This window comes from Sinocyclocheilus rhinocerous, unplaced genomic scaffold (genome assembly GCF_001515625.1).
Source record: "Sinocyclocheilus rhinocerous isolate Xijiao unplaced genomic scaffold, SAMN03320098_v1.1 scaffold87, whole genome shotgun sequence".
Classification (NCBI taxonomy): Eukaryota; Metazoa; Chordata; class Actinopteri; order Cypriniformes; family Cyprinidae; genus Sinocyclocheilus; species Sinocyclocheilus rhinocerous.
Window position 1 is genome coordinate 79,143 of NW_015650709.1, and position 12,485 is coordinate 91,627.

Consider the following 12,485-nt stretch of genomic DNA (forward strand, 5'->3'; position numbering starts at 1 on the left):
CGTGTGTGTGTGAGTGTGTGTGTGTGTGTGTGTGTGTGAGTGTGCAAGTGCGTGAGTGTGTGTGTGAGAGTGTGTGTGCATGTGTGTGTGATTGTGCATGTGTGTGTGTGTGTGTGTGTGTGTGTGAGTGTGTGAGTGCGTGAGTGTGTGTGTGTGTGTGTGTGGTGAGAGAATATGTCTTGCTTTGTTTTTCTAGCAATTAACTGATTCAAAATCGGCAAGCGTTGCAGAATTAGCATTTAGCTGAACTGCTGACCCCCCAAATACAGTTAACTATGCCTCATTCCTAACAAACTTGGAGAAGACGACACACATTACTTTTCTCCTCAAGGGATCTGGCGAGTTAAAGTCTCTCTGACTTTCTGACTTCCTGCGGAAACATTCTCTTTTGAAAATGTGCTTTGAATCAATGTGTTTTTCCTTTTCTTTTCCAACAGGAAATGCTATCCAGGCCTTCGGCTATGGGTCGCTACCCAAGCCTGATCCTCAGCCTACTACAGGCTCAGTGAAACCTGACCTTGAGCCCACTGTCAACATCCCTAAAACAACTATGGAACCTGGGGAGGAGCCCTGCATCATTTCGTCCTGTGCAAATTTGAACGTAAGTTTTAGAACGTTTTAGTGTTGTATATTACATCGTAAATTTTAATGATGATGTGGATCTGAGTCAGTAATACCATGATGAAAAAGACGTGCCCTTAATTGTTTTGAAGGCGCATTTGTACTAAAGACTATATAATTAATAATGAAATTATGTACCTGTACCTAAGTTCTTCTTAAGCACTCTAAAGTTCAGCTACTGCATTTAAAATAAATGTAAACGATGATACATTTTCATTTAATTGCAATTAACATGCAAGTGAGTGTTGAAAACATTACAATATGTTCTATTTTAAATTCTATATATAAAAAGTGTACTTTTTTTCCACAAGGATAAGCTTAGAAAGAAATGGAGGTGTCTTAGTAAGTCACCGATGCAGAAAATAAAAGAAGCAGCTGTGTGAATGAATTAAAATACTGAACGTTGCGTTGTAAATATTTAGATCTCACCACTAACAAAGCTGCATTTACTGAGCATCAATTACACACATTACTAATTTATTTTAGTTATACATATTGTAGTAAAAAAACATGGCAACATATTTACACATAGGAATATTGTATGCTAACTGCCACTTTGCATTTAATTAACATTTGATTGGACTAGTTGACAATAGTCAAGCTATGAACAGTTGTAGAATAAACAAACGACAAGCAATAAATTAGTTGACATTTGTACCTTTGTTTGGTTAATTGCGCGCACACACACACACACACACACACTGCTTTGCAGAGTTTTTCACCTGAGTGCAGAATACTCTCCAGAGATGTCGACGGGCTCATAATTAACATATTAAAGTTGAAAATGTAAAATGATTGATGAATGTACCCCTGAAAACAGCACAAATAGACCAGACAGAAAAATGTGTCCTCACAATTTCCCAGAGGAGCCACAAAACTGCATGTCACTATTTACACTGCATGTGTGTGTATGTGTGTGTGTGTATCTGTACGTGCTGAGCCAGTAAAGCGATGCTTAATTTATTGTAAAAATGATAATCAGTGCATTACCCAAGCAGGAAGATTATAATTAGAGACTGCCTGAGGGGAAACATTGTCAAACTTCACCATTCTCTAGCAATTCAGAAACAATGTCAGATGCGCATCACAGATTCACCCCATTGCTGAAACTCATATTTTTCTTCTGGTCCCACTCAAATGAAAGATAAATAGTTTGCCATGGGCCATTTTTCTCATTCTGACAGGTAGAGAGAACATGGGCAAAGTCTCGCTCTGTTTACCGTGTTTTAATTCGAGGCAGGGTTCGGCATCACAGTGATTTTTGGAGGTGAAATTCAAAGGGGGCGCTTTGCTCGATCTAGCAGGTCCAATAGCACTTAAAGTGTGCCTGAGGCAGGAAGGATGTTTCTTCACAGAATCTACATGTAGATGTGACAAGACTTGCTCATGGGCACAACTGAGGCAATGATTCTATTCACTCAAAGCTATAAATCATTTCCAGTGCTCCATTGGTATGAATTATCTGATATTCATCTAGTTATTCATACTGTTCCTGCTGCAAAAATTAAATTAAATTAAATTATATTATATTAATAATAGATAATAAAATGTAATTTAATTGGGAAAACATAGAAAATGACATTTTTATCCTATTGCAAGTCATATTTATTTGCTTGATAGATGTCTTTGTAGAACATTTGAAATAACTGAGATAATTTGGCTTATTGATATGAAACTGTAATGTGGTCGACAGAGATGGACCTACTTCATAGCTATGGATTTCCTGGAAAATAATAGCGGTAACACTTTATTTCAATAGTTCACTTTAGACGTTATGCTAACTTTAAGTAACTTAGCAACTACATATCAACTAGCAGTCATTAGAGTATTAGCAGACTATCTGCTTAACACTTTATTTTGATGCCTATAACTTTACAAGTACACATCAACTTATTAACCCTAACCATAACCTAACAGTTTACTAATATTCTAATGAGAGTTAGTTGACATGTAGATTCAAAGTTACTTATAGTTAGTAATGTAGAATGTATAAAGTCATAGACATATATACATAGATGCCTCATTAATGGCTGTTTCTATAGGCCTCTATAAGCCATGCTGCCCTTAGGACAACAATATTGCTCAGTGGTTGCTTTTCCTAAGGTCAGGAGACTTAGATGAGATTCTCATATATCTCTCATTTTAGTATCAACAGCATTTCAGATGTTTCTCCTAAAATTCCTTAGGAGAAATGGAAGTAGACACAAATGAGACATAAGACATGTTTGAGAAAAAAAAGTGTCAAAACAGAGAATGTGGTGGAAGAAACATATAATGTCTCTTTATTGTCTTGCTGCAATCTCTATCAAGACTCCATTGTAGGAATATTTTATTGCTCAGTGGTTGCTCTTTCTAACCTCAGGAGACTTAGTTGTGATTCTCATGTATTTCTCATTTTAGTCTCAACAGTGTCTTACTCTATGCTCAGAATACTAAGGAGTAATTCTCTTATATGTCTCATTGAGATATCAGCTTTGTCTTAAGATGTCTTCAGTTTTATTTTAGGAGAAAGTTAAACTTTTACTAATATTGTAAACATAAATACTAAAACTATCATTTAAATAGCATTAAACATTTCAGAATATCAAGGGTTACTAGTTTAAATGTTTAAATTTAACTCATTTCTGTCTAGGAGAAATATTTGAGATGTTAAAGAGATCTCACTTTTGATTTGTCTTTCCTATGGGTGAAACTGTCAAAGCCAGGCCATGAACACTCAAATGCAAGTTGACTGTTCATCTGCAACAATGATTATAGCATGTATGAATAGTTATATATGCAATGGACTTCAGCAGATGATTTTGCTAAACCACCACAATACAACAAGACGAAGTTGTCAATACAAGAAGTTAATACATATAAAACACAAGCCAACACACTCTCACCTGCCAAATGTTTTACCCATTCCTTCAGGAATTTCAATCTCTGCGGTTTTTAAAACCAGTGGCTGCACATAGTGTGGCATCTTGGAAATGCCAGTAATTTTTACCGTAACGACACATCGACCATTCCAAGATGACGGGCACGTTGACGTGCCTGGAGCGGTTGAATGGTGATCTATCTATACATATCTATGCATATTTAAAGTGGACTACTGAAAGAAAGTGTAACCATAATATCACATCTTAGAATGTTCGCCAACCAATCAGAATCAATCATTCAACAGCCTTGTGGTTTAAACAGCAATATTTACCTTCTTTTTTTTTTTTGCCAAAATTTTGTAAAAAAAAATGGGCTGACAACAGAGGAATCTACAAATTTGAATCAATTTGAAACAAATAGTTTGAAGTGATTCACATAAATGTATTTTCCCAGTGTTGTACACCAGTTAATTTCCTATGACCGTATCACAAGGTGACCAAAATTGGCAGTTCTGTCAGGACCACTATCGTCAAATATGATTGACAATTAGCATACAGTTTGGATTGGTGGTATGGTTCTCTTCTGGGCAAGAACAAGAACTCATAATACGCAGGTTGCCTAAACAAAGCAAACAAAAACAAGAATTCTGTTGTGAACAGTAAATCCAAATAACTACATCTGAATTCAAAGCTACATCTCATTTTGCCAAATCATTCATTATAATTCACACATTCAAGTTAGAAATAGCCATGCCCAGTCTTACGTTAAAAATAAGGTTGATACGAAGCATGGTTTGCTCTCACAAAGGCCTGTGAAAGAGCTGTGTACCAGGAGGAATGATTTTGCGAGTATGTGTGTTAGTTTGTTTGAGCAAGGTTGTATGTAGTGGTGCAAGGCTACACATCAGTGTCTTTCTCTGCATTTCTGTGTAAACAATCAGAACATGTGTGAGAGTTCTAAAGCAAAGAGCTGAGATGTGAATGAGTGGAAGAGAAATGGAGGGAGATGTTGAGAAGCGACGGGGAGAGAGGACGGCATTAGCAGAGCTGTGAACAGAAATCTGGGCTGATGTCAACAGGCAGCTGACACACATCACCGCTCTCGCTAATTAATTGGCTTTTAGTCACTGTCCTCTGTTTCTCTCACCCCCACCCCACCAACATCCCCGCCTGTCAACACACAATTTCGGGCCCTTCCTCCGTCTCTCGCTCTGTCTGTCTCTCTCTCTCTTTTGCTCGCTCTCTTTGCCAGCTGCAGTTCTGGCAGTTATGGCTTTTGCCTAAGCCTGCATCTAATTATGCATGTTTACACAGGAGATGCTGAAAGTTCACTGCATGAGCTAACGCTAATTCAACACAATCACTACATTCATAGATCAGGTAAAATGACACATAAAACAAAATAAAGAGACATACTATACACAAACACTGATAAATAATTAGATATTGGTAACTGTAGTAGTATTTCCTTCACTTGAACTCACTATTAAGTAAATAGTGCATTTGCGGTTATGGGCATGAACAGGAAGATAATGGGGTAAATTTACTAAAATTGAATCGCACCTGCTGATAGTGTAGTTTATTTGCAAGAGTAGTTTTAGCACCCGATTCACTAAAATAATCATGCAAATCAGGCAATGGTGCAAAAACACATCTATGCTGAACTCAATTAGCACAGTAAGCCACTTCTAAGTGCTATAAGCTAAACTAAAATAAAATAAAAAATTTTACGTACGTAACCGACGTACATACGTACGTAACCAAGACGTTCCCTGATGGAGGGAACGGAGACATAATGTTGTGACTGAACATTAGGGGATTTACTTGGGAGACCCAATCAAATCCCCTAATGTCGAGTCACGACATAACTCATAGTGTCCGATAGATAGATACATTTTTTGGGGGAAAAATTTAAACTAAACTAAAAATCAAATGAAATAAAATAAGTCAATGTTTTCCACAGTTGTTTGCAAAATTTGAATGATGAAATAAATCAAAACATTTTCCCACACTTTTTGAGTTATTTATTTATTTTAAATTACAAATAAACTAATGACATAAAAAGTAATAAATAAATAAATAGATAAATAAATGTTTTTCACCAGATTAGAATGTTAATATAAAATAATATTTAAAAAATAAATGTAAAAAATAAAATAATTTTAAATATATAAATTTTCCACACTTTTCACAAATTAAATCAAGGAAGATTGCTAACATAAAGCAATCTAACAATACATACAAAATACAGCAAAACATACAGCAACAGCGATATTTGCCTACATATATTTTTATTAAGACATTTTAATACATGCTTTGAGTGAACATTTTGATTGATGACATAAAGGACTCAGTGTTTTGAGTAAATTCATTAGATCTCCACTCGAATCGGCTTTTTAAAATGAAAATGTGCACTCAACTATACCAATCGTCTGTAAATATGTGTGGTTATAACTCCATATGACCATCATTTGATGAATACACAAATTAAATATATAAATAGCACAGAATGTTTAAGAATATGGCACAATGTGGCTAATTTACATAGAAGGAGCCACGTATGCATGCATGGAAAACAAATTTAATAAAAGACTTAATTACAACGATCATGCAACATTTTGTGCTTGCTTAAACTAGTTTGTTCATAAATAAGACAGGGGTTTGCAGTGAAATCCCACACACACTTTAACAGCTCATATAATGCACTTACTTCAAAGCATCTTGAAATCACTCATTCTAATAGTCCTTCATGCTTTACCTTTTAATCAGAGGAGGAGAGATTAAGATCGATTGAGTCTCGGGTAAATAGCATTGTGTGGAGAGAAGGCTGACTAAGGGAGCAGCACACAAATTGAGGCACTAAATCCCAATGGGATACAGTCTCTGCCTCCCAGCCATTGTGTGTGTCATGTGGCCTTTGGGTTTTCTGGACTACAGCACCTGATTAAACCAACAGCTTTGTGAGAGGCAAACAGATGCAAGATGTTGCCGCAAGAATGGGATTTTAATTATAAAACGCTGAGAGGTGTTCTTGATATCTTTACAAACAATTCAGCACCAAAACCAGGCGTTGGCATTGTCCACGCACTATACTTCTGTCCTATCTTGAAGGTGTCTGGAGATGATTACATCTCCTCTAAGCCTCAGTGGTCTTATTGCAAATGCCAACCTGGCTGCGTGGATGTACTCCAGGCCCGGCTGAAAGGTCTCAGTCTTTATTCTAACATAATTGAAAACAGATTTATTGGATTAGGGCGAGTCTGCGTCTGTGCGAGTGCACTAGTTCAATCCCACCCTTCTTTGTCATAAACAATACCGCAGCCACGTCTTGACAAACAAGCTTTGATGACCTTGTTTGGGGGAACAGAATTGTACAGCGTGCGATGCAGGAATAAATGTATGGTTATGAGTCAATATGAATGGAATGATTTGTACCTCCTTGTAAAGACCTTCAGAAGTTTGAGGCCTCATGAGAATTTAGCCAATTAAAAGAAGGTGGCCTGGCCAAAAGCGGTGGCTTAAAATAAAACAAAATGTATAGAATGGGACAATATGTACGGACAAGCTATATGGATGTCTGTCTGTATTATACTATTGGCAGTTTATCTACCACAATTTTACCACAATTGCAGGACATATAAATGGTACAATTCTGGGTCTTAGTGAAAAGCTGATTCCATTTTTTTCTGTTTTTTAAAGGGTAAAGGGCAAAGTTTAAAAGCACAGATTTTCAACCAGCTTTGTATTGTTACAATGTCATTGCATATGAACAATGTGTATTCATATATATATATATATATATATATATAATAAATACAACTGCAGAAATACAATCTTTTGAAAGCTCCAGGGCTTTTTCAATGTTTTTTTTTTAATGAAACATACATGGTGAGGAAAAAATCTGCAAAAAAAAAATATATATATATATATATAACAGACAAAAGGAAAGTTATAATGAAAATAATAAAATAAATATACGCTCATTAATACCTGAAAGTAAAACTGAAATGTACAAACAGTATTTTCACATTATTGTATGCCCGCTCACAAAGAGTTGGATCGAACCCAGTGCATTATGGGTGAAGTAAAAATTAAAACATTCATTATTTACTTACCATTCATCGTAGGGGCTACTTGTATGCCCATTTTATAATTTATAAAAAATTATCCTTCACAAAAATTGCAATATACCAGTTTGACATTAAATGAAGTTAAGTTAAAACAAGCGTATTAACAAAAAAAAAAAAGTCAATAAATATGTGGTTCTCAAATTCAAATATCCAAGTACCAGCTAGCTTCAACAAATGTCCCTCTTTTTTTTTTTCAGCTCTGCACAAAATGACATCTCTTTGAGTGCAAGCTTAAAAACTGAGTGACATATTTTGATTGATATTCCTGTAGTTCAGATAAATCATGCTGCTGCAAGAGCCTCATCGGTCCCTTTATTACCCTTTACATATCTGTGGAAGAGCCCCATCAGAGCAGAAACTAACACTCTCACACATTTAGAGGATTACAATGAATTTGCATGTTTTAATATGCACATTTTGGAGGCTAATTCAAACGTTTTGGAATTATATTTTGGAATATCTTAAAACGTCTTTCTGTCTAGAAACTCTTCTCTCAGACTGGTTACATTATTGAACTAGGCCGCTATATTCTGGAGGTTCTGACCCCAAAAAAATCTATAAAAGAAAGAGACATATCAGTGAGCCTGATAGCGCTTCACATAAGACTCATTGTCAGATGATAGATAAGATAGACATGCATTACAGAGTAGATCTCTCAAACAAGACACCATCGTATTATACTTAATTCCATATCTCAAGGATAACCTTATTTCCTTGCAGGCACTTGATTGCTATCCATCAAAAGACTACATCTGCGAAAGTGAGGTAAGAAGTGCAAAGATGAACTTTCCAAGCCAGTGAGTTCAAGCATTATCTGTAAGCATCTCCTGCTTGTGCATGTGGGGAAAAGGCATGATGAATATTGCGTCCAGAGACAAAGCACCACTGCACGGCTTTATTGTAAATGTGTTGTAATCACACATACCCCTTGTATGGTCACTTGCTCACCTTGTACTGCAAAAGCTTGAGAGGGTTTAGGTGAACCTCACAAACCCTGTCCAGAACATTTCCAGGTTGTATTTTACACCAAAACTGAGAAATATGTAAGAAATTTTGCATTATTTATATTTTCATCTTGCATTTTGACATTATTTTCATGATGATTAATAATAATAATAATAATAATAATAATAATAATAATTTGTATTTCTGTAATATAAGAAAAGTTATATTAATGTAATTGTAATGAGAACAAAATGACAAGCACTTTTGAAAATAATGTACAATGTAAAAAAAAAAAAGGAAAATATTAAGAAACATTTTGGTAGTATTTGTCGACTGTATACTACTATATGTAGTTTCATAAAAATAATGTCAGTTACAAGATAAAAACAAATTAAATATCTTTGCATTGTGACATTATTTTCATGTCCAATAATAATAATAATAATGTATATTACTGTAATGCAAGATATTCAGAACATTATGGTACCATTTGTCAACTACTATACATACTATCATGAAAATAATGCCAGTTAAAAGTACAAAAAATACATTTAATATTATAAAATATATTATTATGCTGATTATTATTATCCCACAAATGCATTCAATTAATGCAATGCAATAATATATTACATTAAAACGACATTACAATTTTTTATCTCTCTCTGTGTATGATTTTGTAAAGCATGACCTGGACTTATTTTCATGATATTCACCAGTTTGCGCAATGTCTGGTGTTCCATATCATATTATTTTGTTTGTTTTTTTCCTGACAGGTTCCTGGCAGTCCACCTAACACAAGAGTAGAGGACCCCAGAAATTCAAGTCCAGCTCTATCTGATGTTTTGATGCTCGGTCTGTTGTTTGCTCTTGGAAACCTCGCTATGTAGACCTACCTGAGCTTCATAAGCCAGCACAGTGAGGACAAGGTTGATGGAAACCCCCTCATGATCATCTTCAGACCAAACTCACGCCTCTCTCCTCTATTGCAGCTTTCTTTCTTTCAGACAAACACCAAACAGAAAGAACACAGAGACACATATCGAAAAGACTGCTGCATCCTCGCCATGGCCGAAACAGAACATTGCATACCGAATGAGCAAACGGCCAAGAAACAGATATTGCGTACTTAGCCGCTTGAGTCCAAAGTCTGGTGCCTGATTGGTGGACCTGCAACTAAAGACCCAGGCACAGAGCTTTCCAGTCTACTGTACTACTTCCTGCCACCCACACCACCCATAAAAAAGGGCGTCTCGCAGCACCCATCAGGCCTGAATTACCCATTGTCTGGCACTGGATTACACCATCTCTGAGAGGCATTCTCCATTCCGGCCCACTGCCCATTTATTGGATTTGCTGCGCTCTTCTTTGACAGCTGCTTTAGCTTTCTCATTGTGATTATTCCTTTTCGGTTCCGTATGTTTTCCTTCTTTTGTCCACCAGTCAAACAGGAGTAATTACTTTCCCGTGGTTCTTTTAAACGTGAAGTGTTTGAAGTTTAAACTGTACCCTGTCGACACGGCGCAAGGTGGATATCACGGGCGACATATCTCTTAGTCACATTCTGTACTTAGTTTGACAGATTTGAAAAAGAAAAGAACGTTGAGATGAAGTTGATGAAAATGTACCAGTGGATCAACAAGAGAAGTAGATCTTTACAAACGGCTTTCGTGTGGGTTCACAATGTCAATGGGCTGCCCACACATGTATAATTTTGTCTGTGAATATGAATGTTTTTCTTTCCAAAAGTACAGCTGTTAATTATTATGTGTTGTCTTTAATTGAACGATGATGAGACTCTAGAGAAAGCAGTGGGAGTGACAAGAACTGCATGACTGAGGAAGACCTGGAGGTGCTCATACCACTAACCATTATTAGTCACGCCATAATCGGTCTCCGGTCTCCAGTTCTACACGAGAAAAACCCTGCCGAGGACGGCTAGCATTTTGGGGCGTTCATTGTCATGTGAATCATTGTGTGCAATTTATGATGTGGCCTTACTCTTTGTTTTTCCTCCTCGTTATTTTCTAGTCGCTGTGTGGAGAAGGTCTAAAATGTTTCTAAAAATGTACTCACCCAATTCACAGGTTCAGTAAATGCACTAGACACATATGACTCTTTTATCAACATTCCAAATACTGAAGTTATGAACAAAACAGACATCGATATATATATATATATACAGTTTAAATGATTTTAGCAAATGGCTGCAATATAACAAAGAGTGAAAAATTTAAGGGGGTCTGAATACTTTCCGTACCCACTGTATATATATATATATATATAAATGTAAAGTTCAAAACTAAAAAGATTTATATATTGTGTCCTAGGCTTGTTACATACATACCATTGCAAAGCAAATGATAAATATGAACATTCTTTGTGTAAATATGGCACTAATGGGAAATGGAAACACATTAAAGTTATGTCGTATCAGTGGGGATCTGTCTGTGAAAACATTCAACCATCAACAGGCAAACTTTTTTTCATTAAAAGATGATTCAATACTTTATAGTACTAAAAGATTTATGAGATTAAGGATCCAGTGATGTAATAATCAGCTCTATTTTGCCAGATGCTCAAAAAGTAATCTCTTCCTTTTTGGTGTGAATGTTCCTAGAATTGTACTTTTGTTCAAACATCTGGAATATATAGATATATGAACAGTATATTTTTGAAGTATGCTGCCTTTTTGAGGGAGAAAAAATATATATTTTAAGGGGGCTATTAAGTCAAAAGGCAGGTTTGTCATTGTTGAGTAAGAACAAGAGCAAATTTAAATGGTAAGAAAAATGATCCTGTCACCAGACACTAACAATGCGATTCTTGCTTTGAAGTGATTTTCAAAAATGTGCTGTCATATTCAGTGGGAACAGAAGTAGCGGTAAAAAAAAAAACAGTGTGATTTCTCTGAAAGGTGTCAGTTTACATTTAGTCTTGCAACCTTTTAACAAAAAAACAAAGTGAATTTGAATCTCAATGTACCTGAGCAGAAAAACATCCACCATATGCTCCCCAAAAACAGCGCTGGTACTGTATATCAAAAAGGCCTACTGGGGTTTGAATAATGTTGTGACAGAAGTGTGATTGTTAAGTGTGTGTGAGTGTGTAGCCTACATGTACAATACATTTGTGTATGAGATTTTAGCTACGGTTGGGCGGGGAGGGGATTTGGTATCAGGGAGAGACCATTTGAATGACAAATGTAACCTTCAGATGAAAAGAAATGAACTATGAAAAAGAGTAGCACTTCACAGAGACATTCAATGATGCTTTTGCTGTGTCACATGACTTTGATAAACCATCGTGATTTGATCACCTCTGGAATTAGCAGAGCTCTACGTCATCTCATCACTGCTTTGATGTAAGGGTCACCTCCCTTTGTAGACTGCTGTAAGGTCCAGATATGCTAATGCTGTGCTTGTTTCCTGATCAATAAAGCCACTTCAATTTTTATTGCTTTCCACATTTGTGTCTCAGTGTGTTGAGGACATCCACCATGGTACCTTTTGCAGTTTAAAATCCAGTGAGTGGCTCTAGAAGCACATTCAGTTTTATCCAAAACAGATGAACATGATTCTGGCAATGGTTTATTATTGGTTTTGGTACGTATTGCTTCAATTTGGAAATGAAATGCCTGGTGAGTGGGAATAAAAGGTTAATGCTCTGTTGTGTTTGAAAATACCGTACCAAATACACTAAACCCTAACCAATAGTGTTAACAAAAGCAAACAAGAAATAAAAAGACATTTGCTGAAGCAACCGTGTAATTTTAGCTTGCTTCTTCAAGTCTTTGAGCTCTTTAGTCATGACTCGTACTACCTCGTACACATTACAAGTGCAATGCTGTACCAGGTGCGCTACCGAGCGAGTTTACTGTATCAGAAAAGCCATACATATGGAGCTGGTTATGTGATGCGGACGTCAA

General features: G+C 36.1%; 1 protein-coding gene across 2 annotated transcripts in view; it reads left to right on the forward strand.

Moving 5' to 3' along the window:
* The window catches only part of LOC107712470 (GDNF family receptor alpha-2-like), a 75,548-nt gene extending 64,833 nt beyond the window's left edge, over positions 1 to 10,715 (forward strand). Inside the window, exons 7-9 of one of the 2 annotated variants that reach the window (XM_016517728.1) lie at positions 438 to 601; positions 8,333 to 8,377; positions 9,334 to 10,715. In XM_016517728.1, the coding sequence (XP_016373214.1) occupies positions 438 to 601; positions 8,333 to 8,377; positions 9,334 to 9,447 (323 nt within the window). In that variant the 3' untranslated portion in view covers positions 9,448 to 10,715. The remainder of the gene's footprint in view (positions 1 to 437; positions 602 to 8,332; positions 8,378 to 9,333) is intronic. The other variant, XM_016517729.1, reaches the window with a different exon arrangement.
* The last annotated feature ends 1,770 nt before the right edge of the window (positions 10,716 to 12,485 follow it).